The sequence below is a fragment of the Zophobas morio genome, unplaced genomic scaffold (genome assembly GCF_036711695.1).
Source record: "Zophobas morio isolate AGI-343-1 ecotype UQ-CSIRO unplaced genomic scaffold, CSIRO_AGI_Zmor_V1 ptg000005l, whole genome shotgun sequence".
Taxonomy (NCBI): domain Eukaryota; kingdom Metazoa; phylum Arthropoda; class Insecta; order Coleoptera; family Tenebrionidae; genus Zophobas; species Zophobas morio.
The window spans coordinates 8,962,042-8,982,753 of NW_026972110.1; the positions used below are offsets into that span (position 1 = coordinate 8,962,042).

The 20,712-nt window shown below is 32.0% G+C and overlaps 1 protein-coding gene across 1 annotated transcript; it reads left to right on the forward strand.

The window, feature by feature from the left end:
- Nucleotides 1–6,359: 6,359 nt before the first annotated feature.
- LOC135146614 (protein hunchback-like) lies at nucleotides 6,360–9,010 on the forward strand. The gene is made up of 3 exons (XM_064078739.1): nucleotides 6,360–6,478; nucleotides 6,572–6,723; nucleotides 6,982–9,010. Exons 2-3 carry the CDS (start codon nucleotides 6,592–6,594, stop codon nucleotides 8,530–8,532), a joined length of 1,683 nt encoding a protein of 560 aa, XP_063934809.1. The 5' UTR covers nucleotides 6,360–6,478; nucleotides 6,572–6,591; the 3' UTR covers nucleotides 8,533–9,010.
- Nucleotides 9,011–20,712: the final 11,702 nt, after the last annotated feature.

The window sequence follows — 20,712 nt, forward strand, 5'->3', positions numbered from 1 at the left end:
GTTTGCACACTTGCCTTTTTGTTGAAAAAATATACTATTATTATTAGTATGAAACTTTGAATAACACTTCTGTCAAATAGTAAACAACCAAAACGTGTGATAAACAGGCAAATAATAAATTGATAGAAAACATTTTTTATATAATGATTAATCAATAATTTCATTAAAATTGCTTAACAATGCAGCGTAATTGTAACATTTATCTTCAATAGCTACTCTGAAAATATTTTCTCAGTATAAAAGTATGGTTAATATGGAAGTAGGTAGACTACAACAATTCACGTTTTCCTTCTACAAATTTTTAATTAGGGGTCGAAACATTCAAACAATTCGGGTGAGCGCTTTATGGATCAACTGCAGTGGATGTTTCCTGAAGAAGGCACATGTTCTTAAAATAATACATCTGCCAGGTCTCAATCATTGTGACAGCTTACGAAGAAACGCCAAGTTCGTAAAGTCCAAAAATAACAAAAAATAGACACACGAGGCGGCCTTCTGCAAGCACTTCCGATTTGAAAAATGTGTCCACACACGTTCCTGTTTTCCAAGTAATTAAAATAATGATGTTTTTGTGTTGATAGATTTCTTCGAATAGATCTAAATTTATCAAGTTTATCTATATTCGTAAAGCGATAGTTCCCACTTTTCTTCAAAAGGAAAAAAGTGGGTCAAGTTTCACTCCAATTACTATTTCTGATAAGAGCTGTCCCACTGAAACATAGGTTGAGTTAATCGTTTAAAAGCAATTAAGGGTCTGAATTATTTTGCGTGCAATCCTTCCTCTACATTAATTAGCATGAAAAGATATTTTATACCCACGTCTAATTAGTTTAAAATTGCTTTTCACAAAGCGATTTATTTTTACTTATGCTAAAGCACTTTCTTTAGAAGAATCTTAGCGCAAATAACAGACATATTTGAACAATGATAAGAGATTTCTTTTACAATTAACTCGATTGTTATTTTAAATCCGATACTTCTATTCATGTAATCTTAGTGGGATAATTGTCAAATTTTCGGCGAAAACCTAAAACCAATAACTCATCAGATCACCATTTGTGTTCTTTTGGTCTAAAGAATTCATGTTTCCACTTTTCCGTCCCTCTCTAGCGCGAGCGAATTGCCACCGTTCAGACAAAGATGACGCATTTTTACACGAGGGTTTCCCATTCAGGTTCCTCTTTTTATGACGATTTTTTGCGGCGTGTAAAACGTTTAGTAGACTACTTATTAGGGTGATCTTTTAAAGTCATTTTTTATAGCCGCTTCCCTCCCTATAATGCGGCAAGTCCACCACGATTAGTTTTCAGTGTTGTAACATACGGCTTAAAAAAAGCTGGGGTGTTTTTTGTGATACCTGTCGTGCGATTTAGATAAATAGGGGTGCGAAATGTCAGGTGAAACATTTCGAAGGGAAATTGATGCGTTTTTTAGTTCTATTCAAACATAGAAGCTTGTGAACCCTCATTTTTTACTTTTATATGAGAAATACACATTTTATATCAGTTTGCGCATCCCAAACTAATACAAATAACGAAAACACGTTGCCATCCGCCCTCACTGTGGGTTGTTTTCTCTTTTGCATAGCGGCAGATGTTAGGATTACTATTACCTTGAATACTATGTATTTAAAAAGGGTCAGTCACCCTTTTCAGAAAGGGTTTTTTCGAAGGTCCGGTTACAGGGTTTTTGTTGGCCGAAACGTTATTGTCTTTTTTGCACATTTGCTTCAGAACATTTGGCTGTCATTTTAGATTATCCATAAAAGTGTACAAAAAATATGAAAGTCTAACTTTGTCGGGATGTTTTGTGCCGTAAATGTGAAATTTTAAGATGAATAATAAAATCGTCACAAAAAATTGGGTTGCGTTGGTTTCGCTCTAAATTTATTCGGTTCCACTATAGCTTTGCATTTTTTATAAGTTGGAAATAAAATACTGTTACTGCTGGTATCTATTTTAAGTCATTTTTTATTAAAAATTTAAAAAATGTGGGACATATTTTCCATTAAAGTTTATATAACCCATATTTTTTAATCTCGATAGTGACAGGCAAGTCTTATCACAAAACTTGTATAACGCAAGTTTATAATGTGATTATTGTAGCTGTAATAACAATTTTTTAGAATAAAAATTACACACAAGAGGAGAATCAATTTATGATAAAAATAGAAATAAATTTACTTTATCGGCACGTGTTTCGATATAATATGTTGATTTGAATTGAACTAATATAAATTAAGAGTATCTGTGATAGATAAATGTTTTTTAACCTATTAACAAATTTAAACAAAAAATTATATTATAAATGTTGATAATAAATATACTGATAGATGTTTTAAGTACATGTTTTATTTATTGCTTGGGATATTATAAACTGTAGCTACATTTTCACATACGTTTTCACAATGATTTGTTAAAAATGATTTATAGTGACTTGCTATTAATAACAGTGTGTCTTTAGGTCGATTCAGTTACAATTTTAGCTGATACTTTATTGATTTTTACCGAGAGAGCAATAAAAAACACAGTCAAAAGCAAACATGGATTTTTAAAGATTGGTCTTTGATACAATTTTCGTTTTATTAGATTACCATGAATTTGAAAATTGGAACTGAAAATGTAACGATCAAAGACAAACTTTCAAAAATACATGGTTACCTTTGATCGCGTTTTTTATTGCTCTGTCGGTATAATTACTGCAGAAACATGGTTTGGATCGACGACTGTTTGTAGAAGACGAAATATAGGTTTTCCGTTTCCTTCATTCTATTGGAAATTTTCTCTCACTCTTGCGAACAAAACAAACAGAAAGAGCATCTAAACAATATTAATGAAGTCCATATATTTAATCGGTTATCTTAAAAACGTAAAACTTAAAAAATTTTAGTACACTCCGATTAACTCGAACTATACTTTTTATTTCTGTTTGAGTTCTTTTTCACCACAAATAATTCACATTTTGTATTTTGTCAAAATTTCTTTTTTAATCATGGCAGATTTTGGATGTTTGTATCCAAGAACTTGAACTATTATTTTATTATAGTAAAAAAATCTTAAATTGCAGAGATTTTTTTTCTAAAAATTCTTTATTTTAGAGTTATATCATTACTATTAAAGTAACAACACTGAGATTTTTGCAGCGGCTAAATTACTATTGCGGTACAGTTGAAGACTTGACATTACTGAAATTTTGATTTAATCAGTACTGAAAAAACATTCTTAGGCAGCTAATTTTTCATTAATAAAATTTACCTTGATACCGTTAATGTGTTTTGCAAAAATTATATTCCCCCTATTATTATTTTATTTATTTATTTACCTAAACATTTATTTATGTAATTTTAATCAGAAACATTTTTAAACTTTCGAATTATGTTTGTTAAATTGTGTGGATTAGTTTACAATATCAGTAAATGTCAATTTGCGCACTGTAATTTTTTTAATGTTTAATACAACAGAATATTGTACACAAATTTTCGTACTAAATTAGCATCATAATTTTAACTACAAATTGTAACTACAAATTTTTATTGTATGTCCTAATAACATACGGTACCCAAATGAATGAATAATTGAGTAAGGTCTATGACTTGAAAACAATGTATACTTATAATTAGACACAAAATGAGTAAATTTAGCAAATAAACAAAACTAATAATGATGTCATTATTTAAGCTTTCTCTAACCATAAACAGCAACATGACAATATAAATCAAAATCTCTATAATAATAAAAAAATATTAACAAATGCGAGAATTATGTAGAGATTTTGAAGTTGTTTCTGATTTAACATTAAAACCTCTTTTTTCAAATGAGAAATTCATGACTGTAAATGTTGAACAAAATTAAATATCATTAAAACTGAAAGCCAAATATAGAGCCAATTTGGAAATTTTTTCAGTTTTACCACTACGATATTGTATTATTTAACGCAGACAGAACACCAGTTATAATAAAACAGCGACGCGACGTGTCGATTATTTAAAATCTGTGTTTGCCGGTCTCATCCGTAATATATTGGTACGTTTTAGGCTGCCAGACCTTTGAAAAATGCATCGATATCAGAAATTTTTATTTGAATTGGTTTATCAACATCCGCATCCCTAAGATTACCATATCTTTTGCTATTTACCCGAGAAAACCAAAGTGCATCCAAAGAAAAAATAAAACTGTTATTTTTAGATATAAAGTATTTACCCAGCGTACTTATTGTTTGTATGTTTAGTAAATTTTCTTCGGACCCAAACTCACTCATTGTTTACTGATAAATCGATAAATTTACTAAAACAGACCGAACATTTTCGCTTAGATTTGTCGAGAGACGAACCCATCAGACTGCATAATAATACCACAAAAAGTTAAAAGGACCCCGTTCTAAACACTTGCGATCCAATAAAATCTCCAGATCTCTGCAAAAATACTTTCCAGTCGATGACTGTGCTGTTTTTTTCATGAAAAACAACAAAATAGCAAAGGGTAGCGTTTGAGGGTGGCTTTAGTGCCGTGCAGGGGTGGCCAATAGCAAATCGGCGAGGGTGAAATTGTAAGGGGTGAACGGAGACCAACGTCGAGAAAAAATAGCGAAGAGCGAGATGGACTGAGCCGAATATGGTTGCTGCTTTGAAATATGAATTTCGCGAAATAAACAGCATATTGGATATCGACCAAACAAAAAACTTGCTAAAAGGGCCGTCGTCTTTTATACCTTTTCACTGAATAGACACGTGATTAGCAAGAGTCAATTATGTAATGACAATGTGATTGTTTAAAAACTTCCTCAATAACACGCTTCTTCGATTATAAAAATGTTTTTTTCTATAAAGTGATAAGGAATCACCTTGACCTTTTTACTTTGGTCTAGTAATTGCTGTTTTAAAAGACTTTTTTATTGCGTTTCCGTTCAAGTAAATATTTTTCTTATTTTGATTTATTTAGGAAACAAGTCAAAGTGTTATTATTATTATTTTTATAAAATGCGTGTAAAACTTGATTGATGTTATTTTTTGAGATAGTGATTGTGTAAGCGTTCCAGTAATTTTCGTCTGCATGCTAACACATCCATGATCTAATATTTCTTTTCTCTGTTATACGTGCTATTTGTTATTTTCTTGAAATATTTTATGTGTTTTACAAAATCTGTTTACGCAACAGTTCAGTTCACATCTATTTTCAGGTTATTTACAATACGTCATAGTTTCTTTTCAGAATTTATTTCACGCTTTGTATTTGATTTTTTCAGTGACCGATAGAAAATAATCAAAAAAGTTGCAACCGGCGAACACAAACGCTCAATAATGACTTTCTGGAGAAAACCGCCATAATTACAATAACAATCAGAAAATACTTAAAATGCTAATGGCCGATCATAAAAGATTTCTCTCTAATATTTTGTGTACGTTTTGTTGGGTTGGAGCTGTAGTGGTGGGGATAAGGGGTGGTTCATGTGCTGGTTCCATATATTCATACAAACCACCGATAATATCAACATTCAGTCTTTGACACTCATAAAAGACACTTCAAAGTTTTTACTGTGCAAAACGTGAATTTTACATCTGAAAGTTCCAACGGACAAGTTTTGTAGAAAAATTGCCTACTTCAAGGACCGGCTTATTGGTAAGTTTCTGTGTGACAGATTTGCATGTCAAACTTTTATTGCTTTTTTGCTAACGGAAAGAGTAGAGTTCCATAAAATGTAAATGTTCCTTGAAACATTATTGTTGGAGAAATTTCGGTTCGTACCGTAAACTTGCCCCAGGTAAAATCCTTCCAATGAAAGGGTTTCGGGAAGAATTAGCATAACGACAGGCTAATAAATAACCCCTGACCAGTTAAGTCGAGCTGATGAAACTGTATTTTAAGAATTTGTTAAAAGGTTTCTTAAAAACAAAATTTCTAAAGATACCGCCATCGAAAAGAACGTTTTCGTTAATTTTTGAACCTGTCAAAGACTGACTCATGAATTATGTTGTGCTTATTTTTAAATTAAAGTGTTCATATATTCTTCATATTGATTTGCCATAACTAAGAATGGATTGAGTGGGAAAAATTACATTAATAACTCGAGGGCTGTAATAGTAATACGAAGCAATATTTTTTTAACTATTTTTAATATAACTTTTATTGGGCGCATTTTATTATTCTTTCGGAAAAGAACGATTACTTTTTTAATCTGGTATAAAGCTTTATTATGGCGATGTATCGTAAATCGTGGAGCTTTAGAAAGCGCTCAAGAGAGGGGATGTATTGGAGGGGTGAAGTCAAAGCGAGTAAGGGTGGGAGGACGGACTGGACATGGCTATCTGTGATTTGGCATGGTCCGAAAACTTATTTCATTCGTACTTCAGTCGCGGTCATGACAATGTTGTGACTAAGATTTTTATTCATTAGTATCAGCGTCTTGTTATTGTAACTTTTTTGTTTGTGTTTGTGTGTATGTTTTGTGGTTATGTGTAGTTTTTAAAAATAACACTAATTAGGTACTTTTCTATTTTTATATCTTTCGATTTCTGTTTAGTTTTGTTAGTTTATTCATTTTTTAAAAGCGTCTAATGTGTTCACTCCTATTACAGATCAGTGCATAAAAATTGAAATGATTGATAAAGACATGACTTCGGCATTCATGCAGGGTGGATCAGTTCGTCCGATTAATAACTATCAATCAAACATTATGGAACCACGGTCGCCGCATACAGCTTGGCAGATAAATCCAGCGCAAATTGCAGTAAGTTTTTTAAATTTTTTAAGTTTTTTTATAACGCTAAAAGAAAACAACCATTTTTGTTAATCCGAGCACGAAATACATTCTAACGCTTTTATATCTCCGTTGTGTCATTGATATGAATTTAGGTTGTAAACAAAACATGTTTTTATTACTACAGTTAGCTATTTTTAATTTAGTAACAGAGCTCGCTAAAACCCGCTTAAAAAATAAAATTTTCTCTTCCAACACCATTACTTAAATAAACACGTTTTATTCCAGAAACACCAACCAATGGAGGAAGACAAAAACGATTCCGGGGTTGCTTCTGGCAGCGACTTTCATTCCTCTTCACCCGGAAGTGATACTAGCAGCCAAGATTTACAACACGCGTATCATCAGTCGCAAACGCAAAACACTCAAGCGAACCGATTTTATTCGCCTCCCACATTACCACAAGCAATGGCGATGTTTGGTATGAATCCGTACAGTCACAACCCGTTGACACCTCCAAATTCCGAACCGCTAGTTTCCCCAAAGAGCGAAAAAGAGGAAAAAGATCTAGATACCACTCTCACGCCGTGCGCTTCACCAAATGAGGTGAAAAACGAAGAAGAGGACCATCTACGACGACTCCAAATGACGATGGAGAAAAATTTGCATTTGTCACCGAGAAACGGCGAACATTCGATGGACGCACAGAGCAACAAGAGTGACGACGCAGACGAATACGAAGAAGCGTTACGAGTACCGAAAGTCAACTCTCACGGTAAATTGAAGACGTTTAAATGTAAACAGTGCGACTTTGTCGCGAACACCAAGATTGATCAGTGGAACCACAGCAAGATTCACATTAGGGAAGAGAAAATGCTAACCTGTCCTAGATGCCCATTCGTGACTGAATACAAGCATCATCTTGAGTATCATATGCGGAACCATGCAGGTTCTAAACCGTTTCATTGCAGCAAGTGTGACTACAGTTGCGTTAACAAGTCAATGCTGAATTCACACATGAAGTCGCATTCGAACGTTTATCGCTTCAGCTGTCGAGATTGCAACTACGCCACTAAATATTGTCACTCTTTGAAGCTCCATTTACGACGATATGAGCACAATCCTAGCGTGGTCCTGGATGAAGAAGGCAATCCATGCCCTGATATAATCATCGACGTGTATGGAACAAGACGTGGCCCTAAAGTTAAGTCCCAGCCACAACCAAGTGAAACGCCTACACGTCCGGAACGGCATGCGTTTAGCTTAAATCCGATGCTTCCTCAGCAACTACCTTTTGGAAATTACCCCTTTTTCACCGGGTTTCCAAATCCTCAAATATTGCAACAGCTGATTCAGGAAAGACAAGCTCTCATCGCCTCTGCATGTGCGAGTTCGCCTCCACCTTCTGCACAAGCAGAACCTGCCGAGCCTGATACGAAAGTTTTGGATTTGAGCAAACCAGGGACCAGCGGTTTGGCTCAACAACACAAAAATCGTCGCAAAGGTCCTGCTTTCAGAGTCGATCCGTCAACTGTTAATGATTCGGAAGATGACGATGACGCGTCCACTACTATGTTCGACAACGTAGAAGTTGTACAAAATCTAGAAGAGAAGAAAGAAGAAGTTGCGTGTTCCGAAAATGACGCAAGTGATAACAATAATAATAAGGAGAATAAGAGTTGCCAGTATTGTAAAATTACTTTTGGGGATGATGTTTTGTATAGTATCCATATGGGGATTCACGGCTTTCATAATCCGTTTGTCTGTAACCTGTGTGGACAGGAATGTACTGACAGAGTGTCATTTTTCTTACATACTATCAGAGCTTCTCATTCGTAATTAAGTCATAAGACTGATTAGTTTTAATTAGGAATAGTTTAGATAAGTTGTAGCTTTTTAATTTAACTAGTCACGATAGGGTCACAATTTGGCCCAAGTTTTTTTAGTGTTATTTTACACTTTTAAGTGCAATTTTTTTTTTAATTGTTTAACAGTTCTGGAGGTGTACGGGTAGTAACTCCATAACGTTAAACTACCACATACGACTTCCGAGTCATTTACTCAATTTGAAAGTAATTTATTTTTTGTGTAAATTTTGATAGTAGTGTTCTAATTATAGTCGCTATTAAAATGTTTTAGTGTCATATTTTTGTACTCGTGGGGCCATGACATAAGACTGATTGTATTATAAATAAGTTCAATGTTTTCTATAGCATTGCAGTGCACGAGCAACACAATCAAAGATATTGTACAATAGTTGTGTGTATTATACTATTGTTTAAGCCAAATAATAAACAATGGCACGGTAGTATGATTTTTTTTTTATTCAGTTTGTAGCTTTCTTCATTCTGTAGCTTTCGCGCTAACCTTACAGGCGCAAAGTGCAAAATCAAAAGTTCGTCGAAAAAATATTTTTGTTAAATAAAGGCTTAAAAAGTAAAAAAGTAGGAGTAATTTTTTTCATAAAGTACTTATATACACGTGAAAAATCAGTAAAAAACTGAATTTGCGAGAAAGATATTATTTAAAATAGTTACAACACAAGTAATTTTATTAAAAAAACAGTAGTACAATTAAAAATCTTTTTTAAATTTCTGAATGCCAAGTATAGTTTGTATACAGTCGTATTTAAGTGTTGTATTTGTTTTTTCTCGGTGGTTTCCAACTTTATTTGTACGCGACGTTAAGCCACCTAATATGTGGTTGAAAATGTTTAGAAGAACTTAAATTTAGAAAAGTAAATAAGACTATTCATGAGATGATGTTGCTATTATTATTAAAATTAAATTCACTTCCTGAGATTTTTTCGTGGTGCTTGTCGAAATCTCGCACCTACATTATATTTTACTTATTAGAAATTTTTTATATTTGACTAGTACTTATAAGCCATTATGCAAATGCATTATCCACATAACAGTGTAATTACTATTTTTTATAATGAGTTCTTAACGTCTACTAGCCGGCAGAATAAAAAAGATTAAAACGGACCGACCACCCATGAAAGTTAAATTTAGAATATCAAGAATTATTTTTCCAGGGCTTACACTTAATGTGTGCTTTATATGTACCTGTAATATGTGATTTCTCGAGTGATAATTTAATGTCCATAAAGTTTACAGGTTTTCATTAGTCGGGGCGTCATTGGAACGTGTTTAAAACAATTAATTACGCAACAATAGAGGTTCACAAAAGATGTGGTGGGACAACTGCGCAGCTACGACTCTATTTCCATAAATAGTAACTAATATTTACAAAATAGAGCGAGTGACAAAATACACAGCAAATCAAATTATATTTATATTCAAAAAGACTCTGATTTTTTCAATAACTTCATAACTAAGTATTTAAAAAAAGATATATTTTGAAAAGTTATGTAGCTCAAAGTTACTTAGAAGATAGCTTCTAAATGCGGTATTGAAATAGTTGCTTGCAAACCTAATGCAAGAAATTATACTTTAACACACGAGATTGTTTTTTTTATTAACTAAGATTTGTTGTAGATTATATTATCAATGACCTACATACACATACATTTTTTAACTAAATTTTAAAACGAGGACAACTGTATTGATTATAGTGAGTTTTCCCTACAAAAACTTATTTTCTGACAACACAAACTTACCATTTTTCGGATCCTATCCCAAAAGATCCATTTTTTTTTTTATATTGAAAAAATTTTTCAAAGATTATTTCGACAGAACTTCTATATACTGCCCATAATGTACAGTATATCAAATTCAGCTGTTTCGAAAAATTATAAGATTTGATTCTGCGAATCATGCACATTTTCGATAGGATTTATTCCGTAAAATTTTGAGATGACGTCATGAATTGTTGGGGGATAAAAATATATTTTGATTAAAAATTTTCCGTGCGATAATTTTAAAACGTCTGCAAAATTTCAAAACTTAATTACAAAATGTTGTTATATAATTTTGATTTTTTTTCCAAAAATCTGGATGCCTTAGGTAAAAACTCAACACGTAGTCATAAACTACACGTGTATGTATGTTTTTGGACTCTAGAGGTCATAATCCATCGAGAAAATATGAAAGTAACCAGTCGCGTGAAGGACTCGATTACAATACTTCCTTAATTTACGCTCGGGAGATAAAAATCTAGCGTAAAAAATGCCTGTTGTGTGCTATTTAATTACTGGATTTCGAGGCAAGTTATTTAAACAATTGTTTATTTAAAGCAACATATATACTAAACTCACTTGACATACACCTTGTAAAACTTTTATGACTTAAGCGGCTTAAGCCAAACCACCCTTATGAGTCAAACTGGCTATTGTAAGCTTTATGGACTCGAACCGCAAGGATTATTACTGTCCATTGTTGCCATAATAGGGCTGTAAAGTTTTACTAGGTATATATGTGAACTGAGTTAGTGAATTAAGTTATACAATAGCCAGTTTGACTTCTAAGGGTACTTTGCCTTAAGTCATAAAAGTTTTACAAGGTGTATGTCAAGTGAGTTTAGTGTACTTTCTTTGTATGTTGTAGAACCACACAATCTCCCATACTATTAAAGTGGCTATCACTCTGTTTAAAAATAAATCGCAAATCCTAAAACAGAGGCAACTTGTTTTATTTAAATAAACGTATTTCAATTAATAATAAATTGTTTGATGTGTTATGAAATATTTTCATATATTTATAGGTAATAAAAGTGTTTTTCCAAAGAAAATATCACTTTAACCATAATAAATATTGATTGCAAAAGATGTTATTTAATTATCGGTTTCATATCTTATGAACTTGAAAAATATTACAAGCACAATAAAAAGTTAAGCCATCACATGTTGTGAACTCTTATATAAAATTCGATTTCTAGTACCACAGTGGTTCGTACGTTTTGGTCCCAAGGTTATGTAAGACTTACAAAAAAATATATCGACTATTATTAAACAAAACTTCCCACATCTCTGAAGTACAATAAAAAAAATCCAGTTTTTCTTAAATATAAGTAATATTCCTGCTTTATCGACATTTCGGCGAGTTATTGAATATTTTCACAAATTATTTAATTGGCAAAAACTTTTACTGTAAAATAATAGAAAATAAAACTTTAAAATTGACAAAGCTAATATTTCTTAGGCACTCAAATTTCTTCTAATCAAATTTTAACTGAATAGCTTTGTTGTGTAATGATGAGTAGATAATTACCCTAAAACAATTTGATAAAATTACAGTGATTTAAATGACACTTCGCGTGACTACTAGATAAATGATAATAATAATTTTCTTGAAATTTATTCTTGCATTATTTAAGAATTAGATCAAGATAAAGAAAAAATAAAAATGATTTTGAAAACTTCTTTGAATTCTCTATAGCGATTCCTTTACGACTTTGCTAATTTATCAAGGAAGAAACTAATGCCTTAAAAACTGATCACCATCTGGTATATGGAATATGTTTAAATAAAACCAGAACTTCAGAGAATTCTTAACCAAGACTCAATGACGTCACTTTTTTCGATTTTAAACCATAAATCATAAACCACGAAGTATATATTTCAGACTACATTCAGAAATACCAAGGAGCACTAAGGATTTTTTGTCCTTTTAGTATACTACGTTTTACTATAAATTATTTGTTAGTCATTTGTGCAATGCAATAAAGCTCCTTTTTTACCCTCCAAGTGAGCTAAAAGCCTTCTCAGTTAATTAAGGCTACAAGTTTAGAAAAATATACAAAACAACAAATGTGGCACACATTTCTCTACTTAGCACACCCAGTTTAACCTTTGCCCACTTCAAACATTTTTTTCCTACAAAGTGCGCGATCCTCCACAAAAACTAAATCTCTGCCACATGTGTCCACGTCCCCATCAACGTAGACTTTATTCCGCGTGCTGTGTGTCCCCCATTTCCTTAAAACGCAGATTCATTCATGAGAGAGAAGCAGTGCTCCATGACAGGGCACATGATCCTAAAATGCAAGTCGGATTTAGGGGACGACGAATTTGACAGTGCAACCTCTTAGCTACTTCCGCCCGTGTAACAAAACTGACGACATTTGACCCCACGAGCACGTGGATGTGTATATGGTGCTGATGCAGTTGTTGAAGTCTTCGTGATGCGTGAGGAACCGCCCCTAATGCTTTCTATGGCTTGTGAGTGGTTCTTTACAATGGACTTTTTTCTGTTAAGTAAATTAAGGTAGAGATGTATCAGTGCGATGTGGTTAGCGTTGATACGATGTTGTTGGAGGCGCAGAACAAGGTGCATCCTTGCATCACTCTACGATCTTTTTTGACTTTACCCACTGTCGTGCATAAAACTATGAAAATCGAATCAATCTCAAAGTAATTTAGTTTATCAAGTTAACTATGTGTCTGTAAAATATAGAAACAATTAGAAAAAAGCGGATATTGTCAAAGAACGATGTTATCAATATTTTTCAATGGAACCCTTTTTCATTTGCACATTTTAAAAATTTATGAAAAAGCAGATACATCAAAGAGAATTTTGGATAAGTTAACTAAACTATATGTAATTAAAATAATTAAAAATTTAGGTATACCAAATTAAAGAACAAACAATGTGTAACGTTATTAACATGAATTAGTTGTATTCCTTGCCTTAGGACTACAACCAATTCATTTCAGGACGTAAGTTTGAATATAGTGCGATTAAGGAATTATGAATAAGGTCGATGGTGTGTACGTTGTTGAAAAACTAAGAAAAGAAAACGATTAAAAAAAACCCTGAACCAAACTTTCGAAAATATAAACTTTAAAGTAGAAGAATTAAGTTCTTAATTCTAATCGAGTTTAATGTACTGTTTGTCTTAATACTATAGACAATGAAATATTTAATTATATTAATATATAATTTAATAGGAGTAATAATTTGCTTAATTACGACGCGCAAATTCATTTTTTACCGTTGCCAGATGTGAATTTTAACAATTTTATCGGAATTTTAAATTTTCGATTAAACTCACATTAAACACATCAGAATAATTACGTAGTTAATTGACCAACCTTGAAGTTTAATATTTTGAATTTTTTTTCGAGTTCTTCAGTCGCTTCTCAAAAACATACTATCGATCTTATTCTTAATTTTATTTCATCCTGTCTATACGCTTTTAATAATTTTTGAATTGTCGTCATTAATTTTTTATAGAAATAAAGATATTGCATTTGACCTGTGCGTAAATCACAACGTTCTCTTAATAATAATCCTCGATTTTCCAAGGGGTTTACATCAAATATTTAACTTAAAAAAATATACAAATGCGTATACTACAACATTAACTTAAAAATAATAATTCATATATGAATTCTGAAAAAAAAAACAGATGAAATTTACATAAAATAGCAAACGAGTCCTTACATTAATTGTTTGACACATTCTGTGTTTTAAGCATAACTTTTTTTGGAGAATATATACAGAAAACATGATAGAATCAGTAAAAAGAGGTTCGTTAGTAGTTTCTTAATTAAATCCGAAAAATGACTGCATGCATTTTATAATTTTTGGATCCTCCTACTTGCAAACTTAAAAATAAGGATAAATTATTGAGTCACCAGTCACCACAAAGATAAAGCCATTGAATTTTACTTCCCGAGCATAAGCTAAGAAAGTATCCATTCGACAAATGACTACTTTTATGTTTTCTCAACATTTCATGATCTCCGTCTGTCTATCGTCTGCGTCAATTTTTATTGATCAGATAATCTAGGAAACTACTGGATTCACTGGTTTGTCGTCAAACTTATCTATTTATCCCGTCGCAAAAAATTGATGACGTCATCACAAAATTATACTATCTAACGCTATAAATACTAGTACTATCTAAACAATAAACCATGTAAAACATGTATTTTTTAATCTATATTTGTTGTTTACGACGGCATTCAGGCATTCATATTTTTAGAATTACTTACACAGGGTGATTAAAAAAAAATGAAGGAGGCAATCTATTTTATTGACCAAATCAAGAACGTCTAACCTGTTTTCTCGAAAATTTGAGTATGCAGTATTGTTATTATTTATATTACACTGCACTTATTCAAATTGTTAGGTATGTGTTCTTGATGATGACGTAATCACAAAACTTTGTTATTGAAAAACTCACTTGAAACATACGCATAGCATGCTCCTTGAGCTATGTTTTAACAGCCCACACATATCTTTATTTTAACTAGTAGCAGTGACAATTTTTCGAAGAATTTGTATTTGTCCACCTGTATTCTAAAGGCGAGGGAGGTTCTGTCTAAATAACTTTAGACCAATTTTTTAAAAAGCAAGAATACACAAATTTTATTTAGCATATTACTTATAATGCAACATCCAGCGGGATTTTTATTCGAGAAGTAACTGTTTCCACTAACTGATTTGGTTTATTTAAAGAACCGTTTTACACATGACCACTTTGTATGTCGGAGCAATTTTTCATTTTATTACAATGACTCGATTACGAGAAATAAAATTTGAAAAAACAGTTCGAACGCATAGCCACTTTTACACTAATGTGTGAAATATTTATATTTAATTACCACTAAAGATAAAAAAAAATATGTTAGCCAGCCATGAGAAAAAAAAGGAGTGGTACATAAAAAGATATGATATAATAATATAATAATATAAAAATTTTTTTGGCAGTACTAGCCAAAAATTCAAACATTTTTGTTTATTTTGAATACCTAACCCGTTCACCGCTATACAATTTAAAGTTACCTATTTTTAATGAGATGGGTTGTTTCTTTTGAAAATTACGCTTTTTGAATTTAACACCCTACATATTTTTACAAATTTCAATTCCTTAGTAAAAAGTGTTACAAGCGTTAGTACTTAAAAACCCCGACACAAAAAAATGAAACCTTAAAAAATCTAAAATTGGTTAAGATTCGGTGCCACGGTCGATGCGCTGTGCCCACCTTCGTGCGAACCGAACTGATTCCTACCCCAACTGCGTTATGATCTTACAACGGCTGAAGTTATTATCATCAAACACAGCTAAGAACCATTTCTATTAAACCAGCTTTCAAAAAAACAAAAAACCAAAATTGGTTCGGCGCTACAATGTCATAGACATGCAGTTGAACAAAGGCTTTAAGGCCAGTCGCTACGTTTTCTGTATGGAATTTTCGGTACATTTTCAGAATGTATTATCTCGATTATTAACAGATTTATGTTTGTAAAATTTTAAATATAACTTGTCCACAATTTTCTTTATATAACGCAAGGAAAACTTTGTTTGAAGCAGTTTGTGATCATCTTTTTAGTTCCCGAGTAATCTAAGGAAGCATAGTAATCGAGTCCATCGGACGAATGGCCACTTTTTTTTAATTTTAGTGAAATTTTTTTATAACGAATCTTTAAAAATCCATAGCTCAATTATTTACGGAAATTTCGGACCGCGGTTTTCAACACTGTTTTCAGCTTACAAAATTCCACAAACGCACCAGACATATCGTCGACTTTTTTGTTACAAACGAGTAAAAAAAGCTTGCCTCATAGAAGGTGCTAAACGCTTCTTTTTACTCTATCTCAGTTCCAACAAATAAAGTCGAAAAATTTCCATAAATAATTGAAGTAGTATTGGATTTTTAATACGTAATGCAAAAATTTCAACGACATTTAAAAAATATAAAAATCCTTAAAATATATATTTTTTATCATATAAAGTTGTGGACAGGTTACAATTAAAATTTCATAACAATAAGTAAGTATGTTAATAAATGGCTCTTCCAACTCCTTCGAGAAACTAATTATGTTAGTGGCGTGCTCGAAACAGGCGCGGATACAGGATTTCATTTAGGGGGGGGCAATTTTTGTGCGATTTTACTTATGTCGCAGAAATTCGTTCTAAACAAAAAAAAATTATAAAATTTTAGCTTGTATACTCTTTTTCACATAACATGGGTGACATTTGGTTGTTTTCGTTACACGCATAGTGTACAGTAAAACCTCGATAATCCGAATTAATTGGAAAAAAGGCAGATTAACGATTTGTTCGGATCAGCAATTTTCCCAAAAATCTGAAAGGGAATTGAATAACAACTTCATACACAGTTGAAAACAAACTTCAAGAAATAAACCTTAATTTTATTAAACAAAATTAAAGAATTCTTAAGCAACAATGGATAATAGATACATTCTAAAAAAATATTACTCCGTGACCATAAACACGCTATCTTTTTGGAATCAACACGCCGGGATGTATACCCTGAATTTTTTCAGAATTTTTAGATGAATTTTTCAAACATGAAATTTTCAATTATTACCTCCATTATGCAAATTTCGACCCATTCGCGACGATTTTCGAAATTTAACTAAATACATTTTCTTGTAGATTTTGGGCCTCAGAAGTCACTTCTGGCTTCATTTCTTCGATAACTTAAACCATTTTTCCAGATTCGTCCAGTTGAAATATCGCAATTTTTAAAAATTTCGAAAAATTCGAATTTCACACCGAATTTTCCGAATACATTGGTCGGTTACCATTAACATGCTATATTTTTGGAATCAGTACGTCGGGATATACATATATCCCTTAATTTTTTCAGAATTTTTAGGAAACTTTTTCAAAAATAAATTTTTCCTCATGCAAATTTCGACCCATTTTCGACGATTTTCGAATTTTAACTAAATACTTTTTCTTGTAGATTTCCACCCTCATTTCTTTGATGACTTCAACCTTTTTTCCAGACTTAGTTAATTAATTCAGTGCATTGAAATCGTAATTTTTAAAAATTTCAAAATATTCCATACAACATATGCAGAAAGATCTTGCGTCATTTTTGCAAGTAGGTGCGTGTTTCCAAGTTCAGTTCAGATTGCAGAGTTTTTGTTCGGATTAAAGAAGCATCGACTTCATATAGCCTCTGTTCGGATTACTGGATGTTCAGATAATCGTGAATTCGGCTTATAGAGGTTGTACTGTATTTACAAAATGAAATTCGATTTCAAAATTTTGAAATTGGTCAAAATAAAGTACCTTGGTCGTGTGTCAGGGGGGGGCAATTGCACCCATTGCCCCCCCCCTGGATCCGCGCCTGGCTCGAAAGCGTTTGCCGGGTATTGCGCATAAAACACAAAAATAAGTTAATAAGACAGAAAATAAAAACATAATGGCAAAATTTACTTGAGTTTTTATGTTGCTAGAAATATTTTTGTTTTTATCCGATATAATTAAGCAAATAGTAAGATATTTTTACTCCTATGAACCTACTTTAAAACTAACGACACCGCCTCTGATCCTCTGTTGATGACCTGCTTCAAACTGAAGACAGACACAACGAACAGACATAACACGACATTATAAAAATCGTCATATTTAAAAATTCTCAACTACCCCATTTTTGAAAATATTTTAAATTGGGTACCCTGCTTTAATAAATATTTAAAAAAATGACAAGTGTTTTACCTCCCTACAGTGTGATTAAATTTACAAGTTATCAATCTTTTCATTTATTTCAACTGAGACATCTGCAGATTGTTACGAAATAAGCCCATACGCATAGAGGCAGTCAGTCAACGAGTCGAGTCTAGTAAATGAGAGAATCAGTCAGTCGAGTCAGAATTATTCTGTACATAATCGCTGTATAGTTAGTTGTGTAAATTAGTATAGCTGTGAAATAAATTGCAGATATTATAATATTTTCGAACTTACATCTACGTAATGTTTCTTTTGATACCAAATTTTTCCAGGTTCCATCTAAAAAATGCAACTTTGATGCTGAATCCATCATGTGATTACGAGTTTGAATAATAATTTTTAAACAATACTCAGTTGATTCAATAACAGCTTCCTTGAAAACTATACCATGAAATGAACAAAAAATGACGTCACATAGAATAGAGTAGATTTTTGTTTGTAATCTAATTTCTCGAAAAGTTTTTCAAATTCTTAGAAGTTGAATTTTCAGCATACTCCTATTTTTTATTTAAAAATAGAAATAATTGTATTTCATTTTTTTACAACCACTTTTTTACATATTTTTTTTTGTTATTAATTCTTTTTAGCTTAATTTTTAGTTAACGTTTACAATGATGGGACTAAATTTATGTGTGTATATTGTTACGAGTTCTTTTGATGCCTTGAATTAATTCCCGTATTTGTATATTTTGGACTGTTGTTTAATTAGATCCTGCTGTCTACTTTAAATTAATTATATAATATACAAATTATGTATGTCGTTTAAAGTGACAAATTTTGTCTATCATTCATTTTCGTCTATAAGAATCAATTACATTTTCCCAATTTTATCCTCCAGATGGATTTGTTCCGCACACAGCATGTTTCATGAACAATTTGCAATTATTCATTTATCCCCTGCAGTAGTGACCAATGGTCAGCATGACTCACCCCTTGCAATAACTCCCATGGAAAAGTAGTCCTCATGACCCTGATAAAACCATTTAATGATATATTGTAGCCCGAAATAAGAAATCCGAATGAACACTTTTGTTGTAAATACGATAAATAAACCTTATAAATTACCGAGGGTGTGAAGTGAAGGGCGGACAACCAAATCCAAACTAATCGAACAACACTTTCCCATTTTACAAAACTAATGACCAAATGAATTCACAACAGGCCGTTTATTAAAACTGGTGATACGATTTTTGTAAAATTTGAAAAATTTTATGTTAATCAATCAAGAATGTTAACTGTTTAGCCTTCAGTCTCGACAAGGAGTAGGTATAGCAGAGAAATATCCATAAATATTAAATGAAATCTTAGACTATCACAATTTTTAATACTTATTAAAAAAAAAACTTATAGAACACAGCAACATGCCAATTTTTTGGAATTCTAAAAATATAAAATTCAAAAAATATACTTTTTCATCTTATCTAATCATCAAATAATTACACAGACAGTAGTCTCACTTTTCATGATTTATCTTTTAGGGCCACAACAAATGACACAAATCGGAAATTTTATTCTATTCTAACTTTTTAACTTTATTTTTGGCCTCTGTTTCGGCGAACTGACTTAAAATACATTTTAATTTCCGAGTATATGCTAGTTTTAATTTATTTTAATTTTATCTTAATTTTAACCAAACCGATGAATGTCATGATTTGCATAATATGGTGATTTGTCAGACTTGAATTGACTTTTTCCGCCACCATTTTGTCGGAGAATCGAGGCGTGGTTATAAAAAGCATAAAAAACGATCCCCTCGTTTTTAACCCTATGATGATGCCGCAACCTGCTTTCCCCTCGACCCAAATTCCACGACAGGTACCCATCTACAGCCCTCATAAAAAAGCGCCACCAATTATAAAGACGACCTTGCTTTGAAAAAGACCCTCGCATAAGATCTTTTTAAAATGAGGGGAAGTCGCGTGCCGTTTTTTTATACATTTTTTATTTCCGGCATTAACCGTGTAAATAGTGGGGTCGCAGAGATAAAAAAAACTCCCCTGGAGGGTAAAAAAGGCACGTGCCTTTACTACACCAATTTCATTAATATAATGAAGTGTGTATTGGAATTTTTTTATTAGAAGGTTTTGCAGAGAGAAATTTTCTCACGTACCCTCTGCCCTGGATCGTTTCAACTTTCCGGTGGTAATTGATTTTACGTAGACTTTACGGCAAAAATTGGCCTAAAACTGTTTAGAGAGTTTGAATATACATAAATAAAGCGCAAACAACGTTGCACTTCAAAACATATTTTTTAACAAATAGGAAGTATTTATTTAATATACTTTTACTCTGACGTCGTTAACTTTCTAGAAGAGATGAAAAAATAAATTTTAATTATTATTCTGTAATAATCAGTAAATCAAAAATTTAAAAAATCATTTCATAGACAAACTGAAAAATTTGATTTTACAATAACCCGTAAAAATATCTACAAAATTAGTCTAAAGACAGAACTTCCCTCGCCCAATCGGATTCTTAAACCACATATAAATACAGGAGTATTTTATGATATGAAATTTAAGTCGTGTTTACTAATGTAAATTTTGGAGATGACGTCATCCTATTGTTAGTGGAAATGACTAGCCAAATTTTGGTTAGCGTTTTACCATTCACACATTGTTC

Excerpts from the sequence above, each read along its gene's own strand:
- LOC135146614 (XM_064078739.1), top strand. The coding sequence starts at position 6,592 with ATGATTGATAAAGACATGACTTCGGCATTCATGCAGGGTGGATCAGTT. Across the intron at positions 6,724-6,981 it reads TAAATCCAGCGCAAATTGCA|AAACACCAACCAATGGAGGA; the intron begins GTAAGTTTTTTA and ends GTTTTATTCCAG.